Here is a 23,627-nt window from a genome sequence, read left to right as displayed (position 1 = left end):
TACTTTTTGGGGGGGAATAGATAACACTTAGACTCACAATTTAATTCTAATTTGAACAGCTGTTGGGTAGTCTGTATAGCACTAACAATATCAGCTCATATCATATGATAAGGTCCTAAACTTTTATTTTAAGGTCCTTAACGTGCCGCCTGCATTTCTTTCTGCATTTCATGTCAAGATCCACACGGTATACATATAATTTTTGTAACCAAATTATCACACACCTCACACATCAATGGAAGTCCAAAGGGAAATCTCAATATTTTGTCCCCTTGCAGTCCCCTAGTTGATTTATCTGGCCTGAAAGTAAAACGTCATATTATTTTCCAGTAAACCTAAAAAGTATTGTTTTTTTATATAATGTATTTGTTTTTGCCTTGGTTTCTTCGTGCGATTTGACCCTCGGTGCGCACCATCGTTCGTCGTCACTTCCCTTTTTACGCACTTCCGGTTAAGATTATTCCTCCATGCTCCGCAACGTTGAATTTTCAACACGAAAGACAGACCAAAAAAAAAAGAAAGAAAAAGACCAAATAAACCACAGCCATAATGTTCAAACTGGAAGGACTCGGGCCTAAAATGGACCCAGAGGAGATGAAGAAGAAAATGAGACAAGATGTCGTCTCATCTGTACGAAACTTCCTTATTTACGTCGCCCTTCTCAGAGCCAGTGAGTACAGGCAGATGACATTGACATAAAACTCACAACACTTGTAGTTTTCACTGCTTTTCTGGCATTAAGGACAGTGTTGTGTCACCTCATGCATGTGAAAGTATATGGGAACGTTTTATAGCACATTTTATAAAAACATAACAACACAAGCTACATTGCTCCAGAGCCAATGGAGGATAAATCTTAAGGCTGCAGTGCACAATCTATCGAAATACTGCAATATTGTACAGGGGTTTTCTAGTTAGTGTAAAGAGACTCATCGTACAAAAACTCCTCTTTAAAATGTAACAATCATTTTCGTTATTGGTATGTTTTATGTTCGTCCAATGCTCAATTTTGCCCAATTTACATAATATGCATTTGTTTTTTAGCAGTATTCTGAGAGCAGCAGAAAGGCAGAACCGAATAAAAATCAATATATTTGTAATATTCAAAAGTACTTTAATTATCACAACATTAACGAAGTTAAAAACATATTTTCCTCAACTGTGCTGCCATACATCAATCTCAATTTATTCATGGTCTTAACATAAACTAATACTCTGTTTCTTCTGTGTTTACAGCCCCATATCTGTTAAAGAAGCTGGACAGCATATGAGGGGAGCAGCAGGTCTCTTCTTCCGCCATGCACTGAGAGTTTACTCCATCAGAGACAGTATGAGCCATCTTCATCAGACTACCGGGGCAACAACAGCAAATCCTGTTGGAGATGATCAAAGTCTGTCCATCACTGCACCTGAAGAAACACCTTGTTTTCATTTGTCATGTGTTGTTGAATACTTTAGTCTGCCTTTCTTGTGAAACACATTGTGGTCATTGTTAAATGCAAAGTCTAAATGTGTGTATGCCTGCTGTGTTCACACATCAAAGGGGAAACATGTTGTTTTTGATTTACATAACAGATTGTTAAACGGCAAGAAAACATTCATGATAGGGTTTTAAACCTTAAATCTGACATCACTGAAAATAAAAAAATTGCATAAAGGATTTGGACGTGATTCATTGTCTTTTTCTGAACTGATAACAGAGATCTTCAACAGCAACAAACATATTTTCTTGACTTGGCGTCTAGATTAATTTAACCTTTGCCTTGGTGTTTAAGATCCAAAGATCAAAAATACTGTAATATTGTTAACTAAAATACTAGTTTGCTAGGAGTCATGGGAACATGAATTGATAAGCACTCTTGTGTCAAATCGAATCTGCTTCGGATTTCTAATTGGAGTAATAAAGCCCAAGGACATTGATAATGCAAATAAAAATATCAATTGTTTGATTTGTTTGGTATGTACAGTATATCAACTTGACTTGCAGTGTACTATAACAATTACAACATAATTTGATGAGAAATCAAATTGACAAAATTCGATATTGAGAAAGTCGAATGTAGATGCAGTTCAGCAAAATGGCCACCAGGGGGCGGTGTGGTTTCATCCCAAGGGTTGATGAGACAACAAACGATGGAGGACAGTAGACGCTAAACCGGGTGAGAGTTAGGTTATAGGGCTCTGGATTGTTAGCAGAAATGGTAACCATAATGAAAGCAACATTAGGATAACATATTTTTGTCAGTGAAAGAAGAACCTAGTCTGTACAGATATCCGGCTGTTCTCGGAGACGAAGCCTGAGACCGCGTCGCATCCTCCGTGTTCTTGTTGCACTAGGCCCGCCCATCCTCCACAGCATCCCAGGCAGCTACAACAGACAACAGACCGCACATCACACCGGAGTTAGGCTCCTTTGGAAAGCCAGTGTCCAGTCAACCTGAGGAAGTTTTCAGCAGATGAGGGGTAAATAACAAGAAGTTTGACAGCTTTGCTCCAGACAATGCCCTTCATTGTGTTATTGAATTTACACTAGTGCCACGGATGCTACACAATACACCTGTATTAAAGAACCTCCACCCCCTATGATGGACTTCCCAGGTCATTTCCAGCACATTTTCAAGCAGCTCAACCACCAACGCCTCCATGCTCAGCTGTGTGACTGTGTGGTGGTGGTTGGAGGTCAGAGCTTCCAGGCTCACCGCTCCATCCTGGCAGCATCCAGCTCCCACTTCAGGGCTCTCCTGAGCTCCAGTGACGACGAGGTTGGAGCGGATCCAGGTGGAGGCCCCAGTGTGATGGAACTAGATCAAGAGGTGGTGACCCCTGAGGCCTTCTCGACCTTGCTGGACATGATTTACACCTCCACCCTCTCTCCTGGTGCCTCCAATGTGATGGATGTCCTGCTGGCAGCATCACACCTGCACCTCAACACTGTCGTCAAGGCCTGCAAGCTCCACCTGTCCAGGAAAAACTTTCCTGCATCGCCTCCAAAAGGCTGGAGGTCATTGCAACAGCAGCAGGCAGAGAAGTCGGCCACATCTGTCATGGAGGAGCACATCAGTGACGAGGAAGTGGGGGTGGAGGTTAGTCAGTCTGGTGGAGTTGAAGACCAGGGAGTGAGGATGAGGGAACTATCATTGAGGAACAAGAGGAAGTCAAACAATGACGGGCTCAGTGGCAGAAAGAGGTCCTGCAGACTGCCTGAGGGAAACTACAATGAGTGTTCACCTAATGTAAGCACCGTCAGTACAGAGGAGGGTGGAGAGCCGCCGCCGCTGCCCCCAGACTCCCTGAAGATGAGCGATGCTCTCTGGGAGAGCCGAGGCGAGGAGGAAGTGGAGGAGAAATATGAAGCAACCAAGGGAGAGTCAGACGAAATCCAGCTGCCAAGCCAATCAGACAGCAGCACGAGAGGTGTAGGTGCATGGGATATGGGCGGAGATACTGTGGTCAAAATACAGATAGGAGAAGAAGGGGAGGAAGATGGAGAGAAGCTGAAAATTACAATGATTGAGGTAAAAAAGGAGAGCTCATATTCCCCAGATTTACCAGACAATCGTCCTTTATCTCCACCAGGCTGCACTGACCATTTGGAAGCACAACTAAATGAGGAGAAAATGGCCGCAACCTGCCCCACTGAGGCTGACGTTAGCTCTCTGCAATCTCAGCTGTGCACAGATCTTCAAACTGATGCTAGAGATCTGGGTGAGGAGTCAGTGGACGGTGAAGGCCTCGACAGCCTGTCAGAACTCGCTTTTTCCTGCTTCCTCAATCCCAGCAGTGACAGCGTGATGGGGGCTTTGGAGGAAGAAGACAGACTAGCTAGCCTCACTGCTGCTGCTACAGCTGCTGCCTCTTATGCTGCTGGAGAACTTTGTCAAAACCCAGACGAAAGCTCTCCTGCTCAGACCTCTGATCCCTCTCTAGTGTTTCCGGTGACGTCTGTCCCCCTGCAGCAGCTTCTCCCCACTCAGGGCCCTGGTTTCAGCGAGACACTCATCCTCCAGCCCGCTCAGAACTCTTTATCAGGGTTCCTGAGTAGCATCAATCCAGGCCTCAGTCTGGAAACGTCCCTCATCCAACCTTCCTGGGCCGGGAAAAGCTCAGGGGCGACAACCTTCAGACGCATTGCCCCCAAAGTGCAGCCTGGATCAGAAGCTGATGGTTCCTCTGCGTCAGCGGGGGATGCTGCTGAGCGGCAGCCTCTGACCAGAGCTTCTGACGATGTTATGTCCAAGTGCAAGAAAGCAGCTGCTGAAGACCTTGTGATGTTGGTCGAAGGGGAGAAGAAATACGCCTGCAAAATCTGCTGCAAGACCTTCATGAACCTGACTGACTGTAAGAAACATATTCGGGTCCACACCGGAGAAAAGCCCTATCCATGTCCTAAGTGTGGCAAGCGCTTCAGCCAGTCCTCCCATCTGTATAAGCACTCCAAAAACACCTGCCTGAACTGGAAGGATGACCAATCCTTCCCTGATACCCTGCTATCAACTGCTCTTAACTGAAGGGTGTTTTCTGGTTTGCACAACTCAGCCCAACTCATAGAACAAAATTAACTCTGCAAGGTTGATTATTTATTACCCCATGAACTTAATTATATGTTACATGAATTCAAATTAAACTAGCTAATGTTTTTTTATGTGATTTGTTAAAAAAACTATTGGATAGAAATGTAGCCAAACTGATGAATGCACTGAAAATGTTCTCAAAGAATAACTTGTTTTTTTACTGCTGTGTTAAGAGTGATGAGAATAAATCATTCACTTAACATTTTTTGAGCATGAGTCATTTCTAATTAAAAAAAATACAACACACGGAGCATTATAATTAAACTAAGCAATACGTGTTTATTCTTCAAGACATGCCATTTTTTTTACACAAAACTGGAGTGTTGTACTGTTTGGGAGCTTCACTGACAGCATTACCATTAGAGAAAAGTGCAGATTGAATAATGCTCATCTTTATGGCACGGTTAAAGAGAGACAGAACATTTGATTATATTTTAACAGACATTTCAAATGCAAAAAATAACTAATGTTATGAAGTGCTACCAGTTTCTTCATTAGCCTCTTAAATATATTTCTGAGATGATAAAACTGCACAAAGAATTGAATTCCTCTGAAATACACAATCAATTCAAAGATTGAATCTCATATTAGTACCTCTGACAAGATCACAATATCAAGTTAATACTGACGACGTGGAATCATGTGTCTAAGCTTTCTTAGCTACATTAGTATTCTTCTTTTCAGCCCTGTCACATAGGAGACTATCACTAGATCAGTATATGACTCCTACAGATGCAGCACCAGAGCAGGCCGTCGGCACAGCAACACACTTTTAGTTTTAGAAGGTGAGTTCACTGGGCATGTCCGTGCCCTGTAAACCTCCCAGCAGGTTCTGGGCCGACAAAGCTCCCATGATGCCTCTCGTGGAGTAGGTGGCACTGCCGATGTGTGGCAACACCACTGCACAAGATAGGAGAGGAGAGAACGTATCATTACATAAGACTATAGTGTCAAATCAAAAGAAGGTAGGAAAAGTGGGCAAAAAACATGTCTACATATTTCCCATCCTGTTTACTTACCGCAGTTTTTGAGTGTCAGCAGAGGGTGGTTTGTTGGGAGTGGCTCAGGTGTTGTGACATCCAATCCAGCTGCAGCTATCTGTCCGCTGCTCAAAGCTGCGTATAGATCCTCCTGGTTCACCACAATTCCCCTAAAACAAAGAATTCACCACATCTCACCCGGTTTGTATAAGCAAACAACAGCTAGTGACATAAACATGACAACAGACTGACCACATAACAACGTCTATCACACCCATGTTTGTGCTGCTTTACCTGCTTGAGTTGACGAAGACTCCTGTGTTTTTCATCTTGCTGAAGAAGGCCTTATCACACATGCCCTGGGTTTCTGGTGTCAGGGAGCAGGAAACAACTATAAAGTCGCTCTCTGACACAAGAGTGTCCAGGGGAACTGTTCAACGGAGAGGAGAGGAGAGGAGAGGAGGATGAGAGGAAACCCCAAAATCCCTATTGTTATTAAAAAGCTAGATTGAGTTTAGTTACTTGTTTCACCTAATCTATTTGACTTATATTGTTATCGTCTATTAGGCAATGGTATTAGTGTTGCTTCTTATAAATAATATTATACTTATTCAATATTTTCTTGATATTGGTTTTCTATTTGTATGATGCTGTGATTTATTGAGGAATCTCTGGCAAAAGAAAACGTTTCGTATCTTTTTATATTAGATTATCACTTCTTATGTTCTGTCCTTTCAAAGTCAACTTTAATGCCAATCTTACTCCGTTTGTGTTTACAAACAGAGAGATCGAAATGACGTTTCCAACAATCCGGAATGTAAAATTATACAGTATACAGATATGTATACAAATATGTATAAAATATGTATATCCTATATACAGTCAACAGACACATATGCACACATGAAGATAAAAAAAAAACAACAACAATCAATATATACAAAATAACAGTCACTTCAATATCTTTGGTGCAAGATTCTCCATAAAATGTGCATTTATTGCAGATTGTCCATAGCAGTGTAACAAAAAGTGTCTGGATTTGAGTGTCCTGCTATATGGTTTTAAAAGGTTCCCTTACACTGTGTAGCTTCTTTTTCTTACCATACTCTCCATTCACCTCAGCAGCGTAGTCCTTGGCTGTTCTCCCAGAGTACAGCAGCCTCTTCACTCCAAAGGGCATGAGTCTCTGAGCAATTGCCATGCCTGAACATCACAAACACACCCAGTTATTCAACTATAGAGCTCATCAGGGAAATACAATCACAGCATTTTAATTAGGTATGAGAACACTGGTATTGGTGAAAGGACCTAGTCATATGATACTATATCGCATCATCAGTAGCCTTACCAATGCGTCCCAGTCCAATGACTCCCACTGTGCTGCCGGAGAGGCCGTAACCACACAGCCAGAGAGGCTTCCACGAGCTCCAGCCCCCACTGAGAGAGAAAAGAAAACACTGCATGACCATTATGTCACTTAGTTACCTGCACTCTTGGTGAAATAGATACATAAATGTCATCACAATGAAAGACAACACAGATAGTGTAAATGTGGGGCTGGGGGACTGACTTTTTGACCTCCTCCACTCCCTCTGGTAACCTGCGAGCGGCAGCCAGCAGCAGGGCGACGGTCAGCTCTGCTGTGGCGTCAGTCAGGACGTCCGGAGTGTATCCAACACGAATACCACTGTGGAAAACAAACAGTCATTTCATTTGGATGTGCCAATTCATCCCACTAGTAGAAGGTTGGTTTGTAGAAGTATAAGCTGCAGTTCATGATAGAAACCTACCGCTTTTTTATTTCATCAATAGCCAAGTGGTCGTATCCAACTGAGAGGGTGCTGATCACTTTCAGGTTCGGTCCTGAATCACACACAGATCACACTGAAATGTTAAAATCTAGACACTTGAGCAACATATCATTAGAACCGTTTGATATGTTGTATGTGCGAATACATTTATTGGATTGATTTAGGATTAATTGTTTAAAAGAAAAAACATTAGCATCTATTTTGGTAATTCACTTTTCCTTTTTTTATAAAATATATCTGCTTGTGTGTTGCTATTCTCTGCCCTCGTAGTTAAGGGTTTAAGATGATGACCAAGAAATGTAACAGATATATTAATCCAAGCGAGGCATTTGTTGCTTTATGTCTTTCCCTCATTTCCTGTCAAACTATAACAACATGCCCCCAAAACAATATTACCTCTGGTCATTTCTTATGGACTTCTTAAAGACTGATATAAGAAATACAGCATGTCGCTTGCAGCCCTTATTTTTTTGGTTTTTAATAAGGTAATGTCCGTAGTTCAGGAATGTAAAAGCTTTGTAGCTTCATATCCTGCTAAAAAAAAAGTAAATATGTTTGATTGATGGACCAGTCCTAGTTTTACATAACCGCAGATGATGAGTACAGGATGATAGAGTACCTGCAGCATCCAGAACCTCGGCATCGATCTTGTCTGACAGCAGACACAGCAGACCATGAGCTCCCTGCACACCTTTAAGCAGATCTGCCCTCTGCACGGGTTCATCTGAGTCCCACTGAGACACCTCACAGCTGAGACAAAAAAAAGGAGAAAAGGTATGAAAAGTAATGTGACAAGGCATACAGTCTGAATTAGTTAGCAAGCAACACACTGTATCGTTGGAGTTGTGTGACCCTAGGAGAGGTCACGATACATCTCATGTTTACTATTGGCTACAGAAGTGTGTAACATGAATCAAAGCAAAAGGACTGTCTGAACATATGGAGGAAAAAGAGTAAGCCAGCCAGGGTAGACTGCAGAGCAGCCGCAAAGCCTGCTGATAGTCAATACAATCTGCCATGGCAATGTCAAATATCAGTCAGTTTTATACTTAAATAATGCCTACATTCCAGCCGCGGACAGGATCTTCATCCCCTCCGGAGGGATGCGTCTGGTCAGGAACACCTTCATGAGTTTACCGGCCGCAGTCTGCATCAACATGAACTGAAGTCCTTCCGGCTGGAGGCTCTCTAACTTTGTGGGGAGGATTGAACGTTTGCTCCACAGAGAGAAAACTACACCACCACGCTCCTGCAGACATCAGGAAGTACTCGGTTTTATGGTACTGCGCATGCGTGGAGTTGGGTCTGTTTATTGCATGGATGTGTAAAGGTCGGGACCGGGACAAACCAAACTGACACCAAAGAACACGTCCCGACCATGGTCCCGACGGACCCGACTGGTGTGTCGCCTCACGTCTCCTGCGTCTTGCCCAAAAAGTCGCACTGGAACAACACACCCAGAGCCGTATAATAGAATAATAATCTCTCTATATATGGCACTGAACACACCGCAAAGACTTTAGTAGCAGTAGCACGTACGCACTGCGCATGCGTGAGTGGCAACAATTCAACATCGACAACATGGGAGCGGAGCAGCGGAGACTGTCGGCAAAATAAATCACTCTTATTGGCTGTTCAGCTTAGCGAATCAGTGCATGAGAATCGAAACGGAAGTGAGGTACCAGACACCACATAGACGGTTATTATTTTTCATTTTCATCTCACCTGGACGCAAGAATTTATTTTTACGTCATGGCGATCTGGAATGACGAAATTGAAGACCAATTCATCAGCTTGATTCAGGAGAGGCCAGCTCTGTACGACATTACAGATAAACTGTACGCGAAACGAATAGTGAAAACCGGACTCTGGCGAGAGATTGAAACTCAACTTGTTTTACCAGGTAAGATTCTCTCTTTTTTTCATCAATTGACCTCTTTAGCAGAAACTGTTGGTTTGTTATTGTTCGCCAGCATACAGTGATGTTAACGTGAAATATAATTTGTTATTTCAACCTTGTGTTTTGTTGTTGTTTTTTGCTAGCTGTTGCTACTTGTTTGGCAGTGCATAGATATGAATTGGACAACATGCTAACTAGCCACAATGCTTAAATAGTTTATTTGTGTGCTTCAGAGAAAGAGCTGAGGAAGAAGTGGGATTCTCTGCGAACCCAGTACACCCGGTACAGGAAACAGCAGTGGATCCTGACGGGCAGACAGCAGAGGATCCTGACCAGGCTGCAGTTTGTAGGGCCCTACACAAGAAGAAAGGAGACTACTTCAAACCTCACCATCACGGTAACTATTTTATTTGTTGAGTACAAATAAGTGTTTCTTGCTTGTTTCATTTAGAAACATTATTTCATTCAGTTATAGTGGTACATATAACAATAACAGAGTAATATATATATATATTATTGTATTATAATTATTGATGGATTAATGTGCTCATCACCTTAATGTTGCAGCGGGTAAAGGAGGAGCTGGTTTAAATTACATTATACACTACTGGGTAGCTTATGAAATTCACCATGGGATCAATAACGTTTTTATCTTAACCTATAATAATACATGATAAAATATTTCTTGATTATATTTTGTATTGTTCTGAATCTTCAAAGTTACTAAAGTTATCAAATAAATGTAGCGCAGTATAAAGTACACTAGTTGCCTGAATGGGAAAGGAGCAGTACAGTATTTAAGTAAATTTACTTTGTTACTGCCTACCGCTGTTCATTGTTCAAGATTGAAATGTAAATTTGCAAGACGGTTTCTGCCCCTCTATTCACATTTAGCCTTTCACACGTGATGGTGGCTTCATTCTCCCATTATCTTCTACAATCTGTCTAGAAGTGTGTTTTTAGCATCTGAATAGAGCCATCACAGTTTGTCTACAATGTGCCTCTCACACTTGACCACACCCCGAACGAATGGCACACACATTTCAGGGAATTGTTTTGTTATGAATGCTTAGTAAATAGTTTTAAGAATCCATGGTTTTAAATTTATAATTTAAAAAAAGGAACCTCTGGTGGCTGCAGAACCACCCTCAGATGGCACCAGCAGTGAAACCTGGACCAGCACCCCTGAAGAGCCCTTCCTCTTTGATGCTGAGTCAAGGCCCTGCACTCCCCTGGCAGAATCCCCTATCTGTGGAACAGAGTCCACACTGGCACCGCTCGGAGAGGGGCCAAGCACATTCAGTCGCTCAAGCACTCCAAGGCCTCGGGTGACGCGTAGCAGGAAGATGCTGGATAAGTCCACCAGTGAGGCGTCAGAAACGTTGATGCGCAAGATTGGCAGGACCCTGAAACATTTAACTTCGAAGGGTGAACATAATGACTACATCGCGGCCTACTCAAAAACCTTTGAACACAGACTGCGGCAGTTGCCACGTAGTTTGCTGCCACACTTCCTGCATGAGGTGGACAATAGCTTCTTCAAGTATTTGACGGACAAGTCCCTGGAAAATGAAATTAGAAAGAGGTGGCTTGTCTCCGACGCTAGGCCGAATTTACCAGATACACTCAAAATGTCCCCCCCCTATATATAGCCTAACTGATTACTTTTTTTTTTAATTAAATTGCTACTTTTTTTTTGGTCCCCCCCCAATGTTGACTCCATGGTTACAGCCTTGCACCGACTGTATATAAAGGGTGTCTCTGACAGACGTATATATTTTTTAATTTACACTGATGTGTCATGTCAAATTTAGACATGAGAGACAGAATGAAAAAACACGTCTTGTTTGTTGTTTTGTTGGTAAGGATGTCTGTTGTAAAATTATCTGTTCAAGTCAATAAATCACAAGTCTGCAATTTGCAATTCTTCTTTGTATAGCCTATTTAGGGCATGTTTACATTTCTCTTCTGACTTCATTTCAGAATCAGAAACTGGTTTATTGCCAGGTAGGTTCACACAGACGAGGAATTTGACTTGATGTCATGGTGAATACATAACTTAAAACAAAGAATCTCCATATAAAACAAGCAATCTAATATAAAACAAAACTGTTATAAAATATAGTTAAATAGCAATAAAATAAAACAGTAATTTACAGCTAGATGGAATGCAATGAGTTATAGAATATGAAATAAGAATATGTGCAGTAAGCAGTATTTGAACATTGTGTACATTAATGTAATGCATATAGAGTCTACATTGTGTCAGTGGGGGCCGGGCCTTGTTTAAGAGGCCCGTAGCGGAGGGGAAGAAACTTCAGGTGGCGAGAGGTTTTGGTGCTCATGCAATGCTTAACACTGCTGCTGGAACAAAAATAATTTTCCAAATTTCGGATGAATAAAGATTCTATCTATCTATATACATATCCATCTGTTTATCTATCTATCTATATACATAGATGTAGACAAGAATGTATAGTTAAATATTGTACTGTAAAATTAAATAAATATTGTTTATTGTGAGTTTAAATACATTTGCAATTAATTCCATTTTATATTTAAAATGTCCAAAATGCATACTTAAATTCATACCCTCATTCTTTATATCATGATTACTTTAAACAACATTCGATATTTCATTAGAATCCAAAAGGAAAGTGAGTAGACCTGTGCCTTTACAAGGATAAAATAAAACGACGTGCCTCTGCGTATTACGTCACTGTCCCCTCCTGCTCATTCTTCTGCTCGTGCTCGGCTGTTTCAGCGCAGTGGTCATTCCTCTCGTGAGCTGTGTCTGTAAATGGTGAAGTCTGCAGAAGGCGGAATAAGAGACACTCAGTACTTGAGGAACAAACAATTAGCCTTCAAAGCAGGAAATTAAAGTGGGGGCCAAGTCTGTAAAAGGTGAGGAAATACATTGCCTTTCTTCGTGTATTTGTATATCTTAATGTTAGCAAAGGCTATCATTATCGTCAGCTGAGTGATAGCTTGGGCTGGTTGTAACAGGCTATCGTTACTCGGCTTGTTGTTAATGGTCGGTTGCATGTCTATTCGCAGTTCGTCAGTCAGTATCAAAACGATAAAAGATTACCTGTTAACAATGTCGCGATAACATCATGAGTCTATTATCGGTATGCAACGAGCCGTATCACATATTTACTGTCATTACTGCAGGCGTCACCGTACTGTCATATCCATAGTCCGCAGTACACACACACACACACACACACACACACACACACACACACACACACACACACACACACACACACACACACACACACACTAGTAGGAAGATATAAATTATTAACTTTTTTTAAAACTTCAGATTTATATTTTCTTATTTGAATGTGCATAATGATCTCACAGACACGCCTTTAATGTAATCAAGACGAATCATCATATCCTAACAAGCACAAGAAGGATATCTATGTAATTGTATCTTAATAATTGTTAAGGTTAATGTACTGTAAATATAGTCTCCCTCTGTCTATTCTGACAAACAATGCGGTAAACAATCAAATGATTAGTCTTTAATGAATGTAGTTTCAACCATGTAAAGGGAAAGTGACTTGTCTTTTTTTATATCACAGTATAATCTATCATTGTCTTTAAACTTGAGTTACCCTATTTATTGGATAAATAACCAGATAATAGTGTTGGTCTTTGGAGTTGAATTATCAAATATAAAACACATCTTGTTGATGCAAAAATGCTGCAAATCCAGTAATGTCACTGAGTAATGTTGGCTTCATACAAACAGAGATGAGACAAAACCCCTAAGATTATCCCATGCTTTATTCTCACATCGCCCAACCCTACCTCTACTGGTGTGGCAAATGGCTATATTTAGAATAAAAATGGAACAACACTTGTTCTGGTTGGTATAACGTTTTGAAGTTTTTAGATCACATAAAAAATCAATTACATTTTTGATAGTCAAACACTAACAGTGTGTCTATGAATTGTCTTCCATGTAAAATAGTTATTGCACTTGAAAAATATAACCATATCCCTGATACTCAACCTGTTATGACTTCATAGAAACTTTAATGTTCTCTTTGTGGTTTCTGAGATGCTGCCATTTTTCTATACTATATTGAGTTTTTGGGCACATGGGACTAGCTTTTTTTCCCCCCTAAAATATAATAAGTATATGAAAAACAGTAGAACTATGTGTCTAAAGACAAAATATATCAGCAACAATTTGACAGATTTTAGAAAATGTTTGGAAATGTGTCCCCCGAGAACAATTCCATAGAGATTTCAAAATGCAGTAGTACAAATTGGAAATCCCAATTCATCTATTTCTCAGGAGTTCCTGAAGCAGACAACTAAAATCCTTAAATTCTTCTTGAGGAGTCTCTGGTATGCAGCCGATCAAATATCCACATGTTATTTCAGGATAAAATACCACCTTCGCCCCGCCCACTGCACACTTTTGGCCGAGGAACCTGCAGATTCTGTCTGAGCCTGCAAGCCACCGCAGGTTGAAAGGAGAGAAGACTGTGCCATGGCTCTGTTGACCCTGCGTCGGCTCCCGTCCATCTCCTCCGCTCCAGTGAGTTCAGTCATCTCCACACCACGTTGTGCACGTGCAAGTTTGCTCCCTGAGATATGAAAGAATGACCTTTTTGCTTTTTTAGATAGAATGGTTTAGAACCACGAAGCATGAATGAGGCTGTTTTAGTTTTGTGCTCGCTCTCAGGATAGGCCTACAGGGCAAACGTACCACAGATATATCTTTGAACTGATTACGTTTTCCTTCATTACAGCAATGTGATTGGACCAGCTTCTGTTTGTCCTTATGCTCCTGCAAACAGTGATTAATGCCCACGTATTATCATATCAACACTTATTACCATCAGCTGTCTCTACCTGTATCTCCTCATTCTGTCCCTCTATCATGGAGAGGGTTTACCTTCACATCCTAGGCTTTTCTTCTGCTCTTTTCCAACTAAAACGACCTGACTCTGGGTCCACGTTTCATTTCTTTGCATATTTGGTCACAGTATCTATTCACTCTACTATCTTAACTTGTGTTCTCTCCTTTTCTTCTTTTTCAAACCCCCCATTGTTCCTCTCCTGGCTCCTGCCCATTGCTCCTCTCTATTTTTGTTTTCTTGACTCTGTCTGGACTTGTCAGTTGCGTAACAGGTAATGTTACTGTCTCAAGTTTCTTTCTCCGTAAACCCTCCGTACTGCTGCTACTTCTCTCTCTCTTATTGGTTCTCTCTTTTGCATTGTGCTTCTCCTTCATTTCCTATTCCACTGCACACATAGTGGTTTTAACCCCCCCCCCCCCCCCCCCCACCCCCTTGTGCTAACATACCACTCTTGTGTCTGTTCACTCACTTCGGTCCTTCACTGCACCTTATCTGTGTCGCACCACATTTCACCCGAGAAATGACTGGACATTTTTTGCCAGCCCTTTTTGTGTACGCACTTCTCAACAGGAAAGACATCACTCACACTGCCTCCAATGTTCCCAGATCAGCTGTGACGGTGTCAGTAACAAGTCGGAAATGTGCTGTTTGGGAGCATTACAAATAACTCGTATTAACGAATATGAAATCCAACTCCAGCAAAGGATTACAAAACAGAAATGTGACAGAGCTGGAATATTTAGAATCTAATTACATTATTATTTGAGAAATCAGAATCACACATTAACATAATTATTTCGGCTTATTAGGACCTTAGTAGGTTAAACAACTTTTTGTATTCATAGGGATGGAGTAGAGGGGAAATAATAATGTGACAAAGATATATTTTTTTTACTTTTTAGAAGGAAAAAAAACAATTGAAACTGAATTTAAAGGGGTCAATTATACGGAAATATTTAGGAGAAAACAAAAAATACAAAAATCTCTGAGATTAAAGTAAAAAATTAACCAATTGCCGATAATACAAATAAAGTAATTTTCTCATAATTTGACAAACTTTTATTTACATAAGGGTTTTTCATTGGTATATTTGCCCCTACCTGGCCCCTACATGCCATCATACACAACAGAGGATAAACATGTTGTCCTATTCTCCCTGATGAGGCGTTCTGTGATTTTATTTATTTTATTTTTAAGAATGAAACCCTTCAGAGGAGAGCAACGCTTCAGAAAAGGTAAATGTGTACCTTTGTTGTCTTTGAATTGTCATCTGTTTAAACTCATAGCAAAATGATTCCCAGTGTCTGGAGAGCAGCGGCGTTTAACAAACTGTCCTCTGCCCCTCTGTAGGGAGAGCTTCGCCCTGGTGAAGGGGGCGGTCCTCCTGCTGGAAGAGGGTGAGAGGGTGGGCATCGATGAGGAAACTTCTTCCTCCCCACCTTCTCCTGGTGAGGAAGGCGATCGAGCGTCAGACAAACGGCACAAACAGCTTCATGCCATGGTGGAACAGCTCCGACCGGAAGACACCATGAAGCTGGTGAGACCTCAAGTTTACCGGCATACTGGAAATAGGGACTTTAACAGAATATTAAGTTTAATGTGAACGTATAATGTGAATTCTACACTGATGGTCTATACTGTAGCTTTGTGTGTTTCAGTGATAGGTTTCAGTCCGTTACTGCAACACAGCGCTGAACTGGTGCTTTCTGCAGCATTACACTAATATTTAGTAGCCAGTATGTTTTGCAGAAAGCTGCTGTTCACCCTTAAGATATGAAAATGTGCTGCAGGAAACATTCTAATTCAGATATTAGATAATCCATCACGCTGAACATTTAGTTATTTTCCATGGACATCTCTTATAGTCATGGGTTTAAGAGTTTCCATGAAGGAGTAAAACACCTCCGTTCTTTCAGATGTATTGCCATGACGAATTTGCTATGAAAGAGAGTACATCTAAAACAGGATGTGTGAAACAGATAATAGGAAATGTATAGCATTTGGAGTTGCTAGGTTACAACATGTCAGTCCTGCTGTGGCTCTGTAAGTGGAACATAACGAGGATCTGAGTTTCTCTGTAGACACAACATTTACTTCCCTGGTGTTCCTGGGAAGGCCAAGACAAATGTGCTACACAGGATATTTAGCGCTGTGGTTTGTTTGAATTACGTTTTACATCAGACTACAAAGGGAACAGCAATATGTGAATGTAAAGTTCAATAATGGTACTTGTCCTCCGTCTTCTTGACTTCCATTTCTGTCTCGTTTCTGTCTCACTCATCCTCTGTCTCATGATTGACCCTCTCTCACGCAGGCGGTGCAGTTGGAGTCCATCAGCTTGGTCAGAGTCAGATATCTGATCGTCGTCTGCACCGTCGGCAACAAACAAGAGAGCATCCTGCTGGGCATGGATTTCCCCAACTCAGACAGGTGTGTGTAACCAAGATGCGAGTGTACTGTGTCACAAAGATAAGATTCCCATTTGGTTAATCATGTCTGGTTTGGCTCTAAAAAGTGAAACCTCCACTCTTTCTTGTGTCTCTGCTTCCTCCCCGCCTCGTCGCAGCGACCAGTGCACCATCGGCCTGGTCCTGCCCATATGGAGCGACACACAGGTGTATCTGGACGGAGACGGGTAAGAAACCGTTACAAACTGGGAATGAGGAATACATTTGAACACAGGGGGAGTGTGTGAGGCTGCAGCACAGACGGTGCAGCCTGATGTCTGGGATGCTGGCCAGTGATAATGTGAAGGAGTAATGGTCTCTATTTATGGAACAGAATCATTCCCTATGAATTACAACGACTCCTATGACTCATTTAGACCCTTACATAAGCATGGAGATCATGTGCTTCTGCAATGAACGATGAAAGTGAACTATTGTTGTTTCTGTGTGGTTGAAGGTTTGTCTCTCTGAAGATTGTTGAGGCTGTTTTCTTTAGGCCTCACATTACAGTGTTCTCCTTACGTGGCGATGCTCAGAGGAGTGTGTGTGGTGAAACTGAGTTAGCAGCTCAGGTGTCAACTCATGTGTTTAAACTAAGTGTGGAAAAAGATGCTCTGATTGGCTGCCATGTCCGATGCTACCCCTGTGCTAATCCCTCCCCCCCCCCCCCCCCCGTCCTCACATATTTATTCTCTACATTCTTGATAAGAATCGTCACTAATTTGCACTGAATAAACCCTCTCTATCTCGTAGTGCGACAGCGCTTCTTATCAGCATTACTTCCTCATTTCTCAACAATTGTTATCTTCATTACTGTAGCTCATGCTTCTGTCTTTTCTCCTCAGTGGTTTCAGCGTCACCGCTGCTGAAGAGACCAGAATCTTTAAGCCTGTTTCCATGCAGACCATGTGGTACGTGATAATGCATTCATGAAATTACCATGGCATCCGTTACATCACTTCTTAAAGCACCTCACTAAAAACAACATGGCTACTTGCTGTAGATCTTGCATTTAAACCCCCCCCCCCCCCCCCCACCTGTCAGGTCTGTCCTGCAGGCGCTGCACGGCTGCACTGAGCGTGCCGTCAGTGCAGCGGTGATCCCAGGAAACGGTCTGGAGTGGGCCGAGCACTACCACCAGCACACTGAGTCGGACCGCTTCTGCCTCAACGAGTGGGAGGCCATGAACGACCTGGAGTCAGTGCGCAGTGACGGCCAGAGGTGAGGAAAGCACCGCTAAGCTGAGTACATGCATCCAGCTCCAATCCACCTCTGATGTGAATGTGTAAATCAAAAGTCCTCTTTTCTTCTCACCGTTTGTATACACGTCAGGTTTTACTTAACTTTCCTTTTTTCTTGCATGGTAAGCTCGGCAAACAGATTGTCCGACGAGACGCTGATCAAAGAGCAGCTGAGAGACATCCTGAGCACTGAAGACCTGGACAACCTCACGTCTAAAATGGTAAGAAGTGCGAGCAGACATCAGGAGGAAGTTCAAGAAAATCAGATAACTACCAGGGTTAAATAGAAGTTAAAAAAGGTTCATATATGTTTTGCATGTCTATTTATTCTGTTTAAACGCTGTATTTCTGCACAGTTGCTGGTTATAATTAGGCTGCACTCATATTATTAGTTTGACCCAATTTGTAGAATTACATCTAGTGTTTCCTCATAGATATTTCCAACCTGTTTCACAAACGTTTCCAATCACTCCAGTGCTTCAAATCTATTGAAACAATCGCATTTTCGTACACACACTAACACTAACTCGCAAATCTTGACCACCATGCCGAATCTTCTGCCACCTAGGGCAGAAAACTGAAGGATAGGGACATTTGTAGACCGATCGACTGCTGTTTTCTAGATTGAAAAAAAGATGAATGTTATCATTTCCAAAATTCACAACATTTATAAAAACATTGTTTGGTGTGATGACTGACATGACGGCAGACATTCAAACTTCATTAACTTTAATAAAAGCTTCAAATGTAGAAAAACCATTTGGTAAAGCATGTATACTGTGATCTCTCCTTTACTGGTGCAGGTGCACTCCGCTCTGGAGACCAGGATAGGCTTCGACATGAAACCCTTCAAGGAGTACATAGACAATGAGATCCTGGTCACCATGGCTCAGATGGATAATCCCTCCAAAATATTTGACTTCCTTTACCTGGTGAGTGATTGCTGACATCCAAAGACCATCCATAGGCTTTAGTATAGCCTCATAGCAACAGGCCTTTCTTATGCAAGAGTTAATAAAGTGAGATGTGCTTTCACCAGGAGGCTGTCATGTGACCGTAACTTCCCCTTTTTGCGACGGCTGTGTCGAAAGCGATAGGGAAGACGATTTGTCGGCCCTTTCCTTTTCGTGCACTCGACTCACCCTTCTGCTTTTGGTTTCAGGGCTCTGAGTGGAACGCAGCTAACTTTGAGGAGCTGCAGAAAAACAAGTCAGTGTTTCCAGCATTATTTATAGATCTGTTTTGTATTTGAGGTTCCCATTGTCTCGTGAACCTCATGTGTATACTTAAATTGTGCCATTGTGTTTAGCCGAGTCATCACCTCTGTGGCTCTAACTTGGTGCCTTTTTGTTTTTCAGTGTGGGATATATTCTGAATGTGACCAGGGAGATTGACAACTTTTTCCCAGAGTCCTTCACTTACATGAACATCAGAGTGTACGATGTGGAGGCCAGCGACCTGCTGCCTCACTGGACCGACACGTTCAACTTCATCAACACGGCCAGGTAGTCCTGCAACCCCAAACGCATCACAACACACCGTATGTCAGAGCCAGTATTTAGATTTTATAAGAAAGGCCACCTAATTGTGACGTCTGTAGTCAACGCACTATAAAGGACTACAATTCCCACGGCGCCTGTGCTAAAGTCACTGTGACAGGCAACCTGTCGAGGAACAGTTTTTAACCGTACTCGTACCGTATACGTACATGCAAACTAAAAAGCATTGTGCAGTATTTAGCAGAGAACAGTTGTAGAAAAGCACAATCACATGTGTGTCCTTAACTCTATAACATATTTAGATTGTGTCCAGTTACCAAACATGAAAACCATATTATTATTTTTATAACATGTTTCATATACCTGTGACTGCTCCAATTGGCATGAAGCCTTATCATGAGGGGGAAAGGTTTGACGTGCTAAATCCAGCGATGAAGACCTCCTGTATTTTTACACAGACCACTGCAAATTCTCTTTGACAGAGTTAGGGGAGCAGACTAATAGCACTTTAGTCTTCTCGTGAGGGCCGTTTCTTCCTATAGGCGGACTATGCAGATGCATAGGGCACTAGGGGGGCCCCAAGCTGAAAGTTCAGGTTCAGCCTCAATATATTTGGGGAGAATTAAAATGAGCCGTCTTTATTTGTAGACAGCCAAGCCCCCTCCTGTGTTCGTTGAAGCATTATATGCTTACACATCCAATGTAGGATATAAACATGACTAAACTGCAATGATAGCAAAGCTGTGGCTTGTGTTTTTGGGGTAATAAAGTGACGTCTGAGGAAGAGGAACAATGTAAATTTAACATTGTTGAGAAAATGCTGCATCTCTTGCATTTATGAAATAGAGGAGCCTTATTCTTTACCTTTTTTAATATCATTTTTTGTAAGTTTCAATTGCTGGGTTTTTGTGAAATTAGCCTGTTTTCCTCTTAAAGTGTAACAGATTGATGCTTCTCCACAGTTCATCTTAAAGGCTTCGGAATCCCCCCATTGTAGTTAAAAAACTAGGGCCCCCAAACAGCATCTTGCACAAGGCCCCCAAAAGGCTAGAAACGGCCCTGCTTCAGGTCTAACTCTCTACAAGTGGATGATGAATGATTGCATTTCCTTAAACGTGTTCATTTTGTTACCAGCTTTATCTCAGCGTAAATGTTGCTGTTTACATTTGTTGCACTGTGACTTATATGCACATTTGAGTTCATTTCTATATATTCTAAAAGTCAAGCAAAGCCCCTAAACCACTAAGTGACTTTCTCCTGATCTCCGTGTCACAGGGACAGTGGACAGGCCGTGTTGGTGCACTGTAAGATGGGCGTTTCTCGCTCTGCCTCCACGGTGATGGCCTACGCCATGAAGGAGCATCACTGGTCGCTGGAGATGGCGTTGGACTACGTCAGGGATCGCAGGTCCATCGCCAAGCCCAACGAAGGCTTCACAAGGCAGCTGCAGACCTACAACGGCATCCTCAACGCCAGGTCAGCCACGCTGTTAGGCGTGATGCTGTATGAAGATCTACGGCTGTGAGGTTTTAGATTTGCTTTGTGCTCATCTGAGTCTGTTGTGTCTTCCTTTAATATTGTAGCCAGCAGCGCCACAGCACACTCTGGAGGAGGAGGTCGAGAGACCACAGACAGAAGTCAGTCCGCAAGGAGGAGAGACGGGAGGCAGGAAAGCCAGAAGAGGACGAGGAGGACGAGGAGGGCGATGAGGATTCTGAGGGATTTGGCGATTATGACCTGACGGATGAAGAGAGTCCAGATGAAAAGGATGTTTGTAGCCTGGATGAAAAAGATGAAGCGAAGGAAGAGACAGACGTAAGTAGTTGCATCAATGATATGTTATTTGACATTTTAGATCCTGCACACTCTTCATCTTCACTTTTTTTATTTTCTCAAACACACCCAGTTGTTCGAAGAGCCCCTCCCCCAGTCGGAGACCAACCAGGGGCCCGAGCCGACACCAACCTGCTCTATTACAGTGAACGAACCAGACAAGGTGAGCACACAGGCACACACACACATACACACACACACACACACACACACACACACACACACAGTTTATCCCTTCATGCACCTCTTTTTTGATGTTCTCTCTCTCTCTCGTCTGAAGGTGGCTTCGAGTGTAAATCGCAGCGGCAGGATGAACCTCTTCTCTCTCATGCAGTCCATCAGTGATGAAGACAAAGGACGAGAGCAGGTGAACGAAGCCGAGTGCAATTCTCTCTTTAATGCTCTTTGTAGTTTAGCTGTACAAACAAATGGTGGCGTTTGTTCAAGAAATATAGAGGAGATTGGTGTTGAAATGAACTGGATAGATGTTTGGGATGTTTTTGAAAAATAGTTATTTTTAAATGTTTTCTAAATCCAACAGATGCCCTTTTATTATTGAAAGAGTTGTTCTTATCTTCCTTCTCCTTAAGGTAGAAAATGGGGCTAAACATACTATAAATACGATACTTAAACATTATATCTTGATATAGGTCATGCAATATCTCGTTAACGATATATCATGATAAATCCTTATTTCTGGAAACTCAATAAATTAATATATAGCTTGTATAAAATAATGTCATGGCAAATCTTTTGCTCCTGTGTACTGAGTATTTGTTGGTGTACTGAGAATTTTACAGCGAAATTAAATGTTTGACATGGAATTTAGTGAAATAAATAGGTCCAGCTATACACAGAAATTGTTTACATAAACACAAATACAGAAAATTGTTTTAGATTTCGCTAGGGTATTCCTATAAGCAGAATCTTTTGGGTTGTGACTGTTTACCACCAGTATTATGCCTTAGCTCTATTGTTGTTTCTAAATGTTAGTTCAGGGCCAATGCTTCCAACTTTTAGCCGGTCTCTCTCTAAAAGCTTCATTTCTATTTCTTTGTTCCTTTCAAAGCTCCTCGGCAGTCCATCGCGTTCTCCACGGCAGCGAAGGAGTAGCCAAAAGCGTCTGACTCACCAGAGAGCCTGCACGGACGTTTCACCTGAGCCACGAAGCCTGCCTGGCGCGAGTGAAAACAAACCCTGAAGACAGAGGGAGAAAGAGGAGGGAGCGGGACCCATGAAGGAGGAAGAAGATGGCTGGGGGGGGGGGATGATTCATATCTTTGTTCCAAATTATTATAACTGATGACGGTTCACTTTTGATATTAGGATTATACTGTAATATACCACTGAAAGTCAGGGTGGCTGAAGTCATTATTATTGTACTTAGTTGTAATATTATTATGGGATTCTTCAGTGTTTTTAGAACATCTCCTTTCCTTCCTTCTTCCGCTCTCGCATCACCCCTCCACAGAATCTATGCAAAAACGTTTCTGCTTTTCTCCTTCTCTGTGAATATGAGGATGTATGCTGCCAGTCCAAGTTCTCCCATCAGAAGTCTTTTCCACGTGACGCTCATTGTTGACAGATGGGAGGAGTTCATGTTATCGAAGCTGTGCATCATGGACCAAGTCAGGGCCAGTTTTATGGCACAAGCCAAACCACGTATTCTAATGTGCCAATGAATATATTGAACGTAATGTTAGGAACCAATTTCACTCCTTTTATTTGATTGTTTCTATTTAAACACCAGAGCTGTATGAGTGCCTTCAACCTGAGAATGATTACGACTCTATGACTGGTGATGTGTATGTCTTTACTCCGAGGTGGTTGCTGCGTATTGTATGACTCTTGTACTGTTTCTCTGATTACAGTTTAATGTGACTTCCCAAAGCTTTTTGCATGTATGCATAAAGCATATGTAGACCTTGTATATGTATATATATGTGTATATATATACATACATACATATATATACACACACACACAGAACTGCTGATGACCTGGGTGCATGTTATGCGTTTTTGTACCAACGTGTTCGAGCTCAGGGTTTTCTCATGTATTTATAAGGCTGTTTTATGAATTAAGCTAAATTATTCAAAATACTGTTTTCAGACTCACGATCACTGGATGCTGAGACGCAATATTTTAATTTCATGCTGGTAGTTTTTATCCAGTGAACCCAAAGCTAAAGCTTTATTTAACCTGCATGCTTACATTTAAAGAGAACATGCACTTTATAATCTCACAACACACGCTCCCCACTGCCTGAGCCAGCGACACACTGTACTATGAATAAAATGATCAATGCCTTTTTCTTAATGTCTCCACGCCCTGTTGTGTGAAGTCCTCCACTGTCTGCACCTCACTCTTGTTTACAACAATCACTGAGTGAAAAAATAAACAATTATATTAAAAACCAAATGTTTTTTTGTCTTGAATAAATTAACACTAAGGACTCA

The 23,627-nt window shown here is 41.8% G+C and overlaps 4 protein-coding genes and 1 long non-coding RNA gene across 7 annotated transcripts; 3 read left to right on the top strand and 2 right to left on the bottom strand.

Annotated features, from left to right (window-relative positions):
• Window positions 1-376: 376 nt before the first annotated feature.
• Window positions 377-5,006, top strand: tomm5 (translocase of outer mitochondrial membrane 5 homolog (yeast)). 2 transcript variants are annotated; one of them, XM_079669804.1, is made up of 2 exons: window positions 377-670; window positions 1,237-5,006. In XM_079669804.1, the coding sequence occupies exon 2, from the start codon at window positions 2,583-2,585 to the stop codon at window positions 4,506-4,508; it is 1,926 nt and encodes a 641-aa protein (XP_079525930.1). In that variant the 5' UTR covers window positions 377-670; window positions 1,237-2,582; the 3' UTR covers window positions 4,509-5,006. The 2 variants fall into 2 exon arrangements, with proteins under 2 accessions (XP_079525930.1, XP_079525931.1); XM_079669805.1 differs by having other exon boundaries at window positions 397-670; window positions 1,237-1,660.
• Window positions 4,825-9,204, bottom strand: grhpra (glyoxylate reductase/hydroxypyruvate reductase a). Its single transcript, XM_079669809.1, has 9 exons — window positions 8,427-9,204; window positions 7,982-8,112; window positions 7,342-7,414; window positions 7,122-7,238; window positions 6,900-6,988; window positions 6,653-6,754; window positions 5,846-5,981; window positions 5,591-5,721; window positions 4,825-5,471 (listed from the first exon to the last, which is right to left on the bottom strand). The coding sequence occupies exons 1-9, from the start codon at window positions 8,519-8,521 to the stop codon at window positions 5,350-5,352; spliced, it is 996 nt and encodes a 331-aa protein (XP_079525935.1). The 5' UTR covers window positions 8,522-9,204; the 3' UTR covers window positions 4,825-5,349.
• Window positions 9,115-12,167, top strand: LOC307032091 (uncharacterized protein; the record flags this gene model as incomplete). Of its 2 annotated transcripts, none has more annotated exons than XM_079669813.1 (3): window positions 9,115-9,265; window positions 9,496-9,659; window positions 10,403-12,167. In XM_079669813.1, the coding sequence occupies 3 exons, from the start codon at window positions 9,115-9,117 to the stop codon at window positions 10,592-10,594; spliced, it is 507 nt and encodes a 168-aa protein (XP_079525939.1). In that variant the 3' UTR covers window positions 10,595-12,167. The 2 variants fall into 2 exon arrangements, with proteins under 2 accessions (XP_079525939.1, XP_079525938.1); XM_079669812.1 differs by having other exon boundaries at window positions 10,384-12,167.
• On the bottom strand, window positions 10,874-13,648 carry LOC307032095. Its single transcript, XR_013806162.1, has 2 exons — window positions 12,354-13,648; window positions 10,874-12,072 (listed from the first exon to the last, which is right to left on the bottom strand). It is a non-coding gene; the product is annotated as an uncharacterized lncRNA (long non-coding RNA).
• Window positions 12,028-23,589, top strand: LOC307032087 (protein phosphatase Slingshot homolog 3). The gene is made up of 17 exons (XM_079669807.1): window positions 12,028-12,166; window positions 13,667-13,823; window positions 15,346-15,383; window positions 15,499-15,685; window positions 16,463-16,578; window positions 16,715-16,783; window positions 17,441-17,506; window positions 17,640-17,816; window positions 17,964-18,057; window positions 18,640-18,768; window positions 18,999-19,045; window positions 19,195-19,341; window positions 20,611-20,811; window positions 20,919-21,150; window positions 21,242-21,331; window positions 21,449-21,535; window positions 22,238-23,589. The coding sequence occupies exons 2-17, from the start codon at window positions 13,776-13,778 to the stop codon at window positions 22,367-22,369; spliced, it is 1,860 nt and encodes a 619-aa protein (XP_079525933.1). The 5' UTR covers window positions 12,028-12,166; window positions 13,667-13,775; the 3' UTR covers window positions 22,370-23,589.
• The last annotated feature ends 38 nt before the right edge of the window (window positions 23,590-23,627 follow it).

This window comes from Notothenia rossii, assembly GCF_949606895.1.
Source record: "Notothenia rossii genome assembly, chromosome: 3".
Lineage (NCBI taxonomy): Eukaryota > Metazoa > Chordata > Actinopteri > Perciformes > Nototheniidae > Notothenia > Notothenia rossii.
Note: the sequence above shows the minus strand (reverse complement) of the source record. Positions and strands in the feature narration are given on the sequence as shown.

Coding starts and splice junctions, on each gene's coding strand:
- tomm5 (XM_079669804.1), top strand. CDS start 2,583: ATGATGGACTTCCCAGGTCATTTCCAGCACATTTTCAAGCAGCTCAAC.
- grhpra (XM_079669809.1), bottom strand. CDS start 8,521: ATGTTGATGCAGACTGCGGCCGGTAAACTCATGAAGGTGTTCCTGACC. Junction 8,113..8,426: donor ATCCTGTCCGCGGCTGGAAT/GTAGGCATTATT, acceptor TTTTTGTCTCAG/CTGTGAGGTGTCTCAGTGGG. Junction 5,722..5,845: donor GTCTTCGTCAACTCAAGCAG/GTAAAGCAGCAC, acceptor TCTTTGTTTTAG/GGGAATTGTGGTGAACCAGG.
- LOC307032087 (XM_079669807.1), top strand. CDS start 13,776: ATGGCTCTGTTGACCCTGCGTCGGCTCCCGTCCATCTCCTCCGCTCCA. Junction 13,824..15,345: donor CGTCCATCTCCTCCGCTCCA/GTGAGTTCAGTC, acceptor TTTATTTTTAAG/AATGAAACCCTTCAGAGGAG. Junction 19,342..20,610: donor AACTTCATCAACACGGCCAG/GTAGTCCTGCAA, acceptor TCCGTGTCACAG/GGACAGTGGACAGGCCGTGT.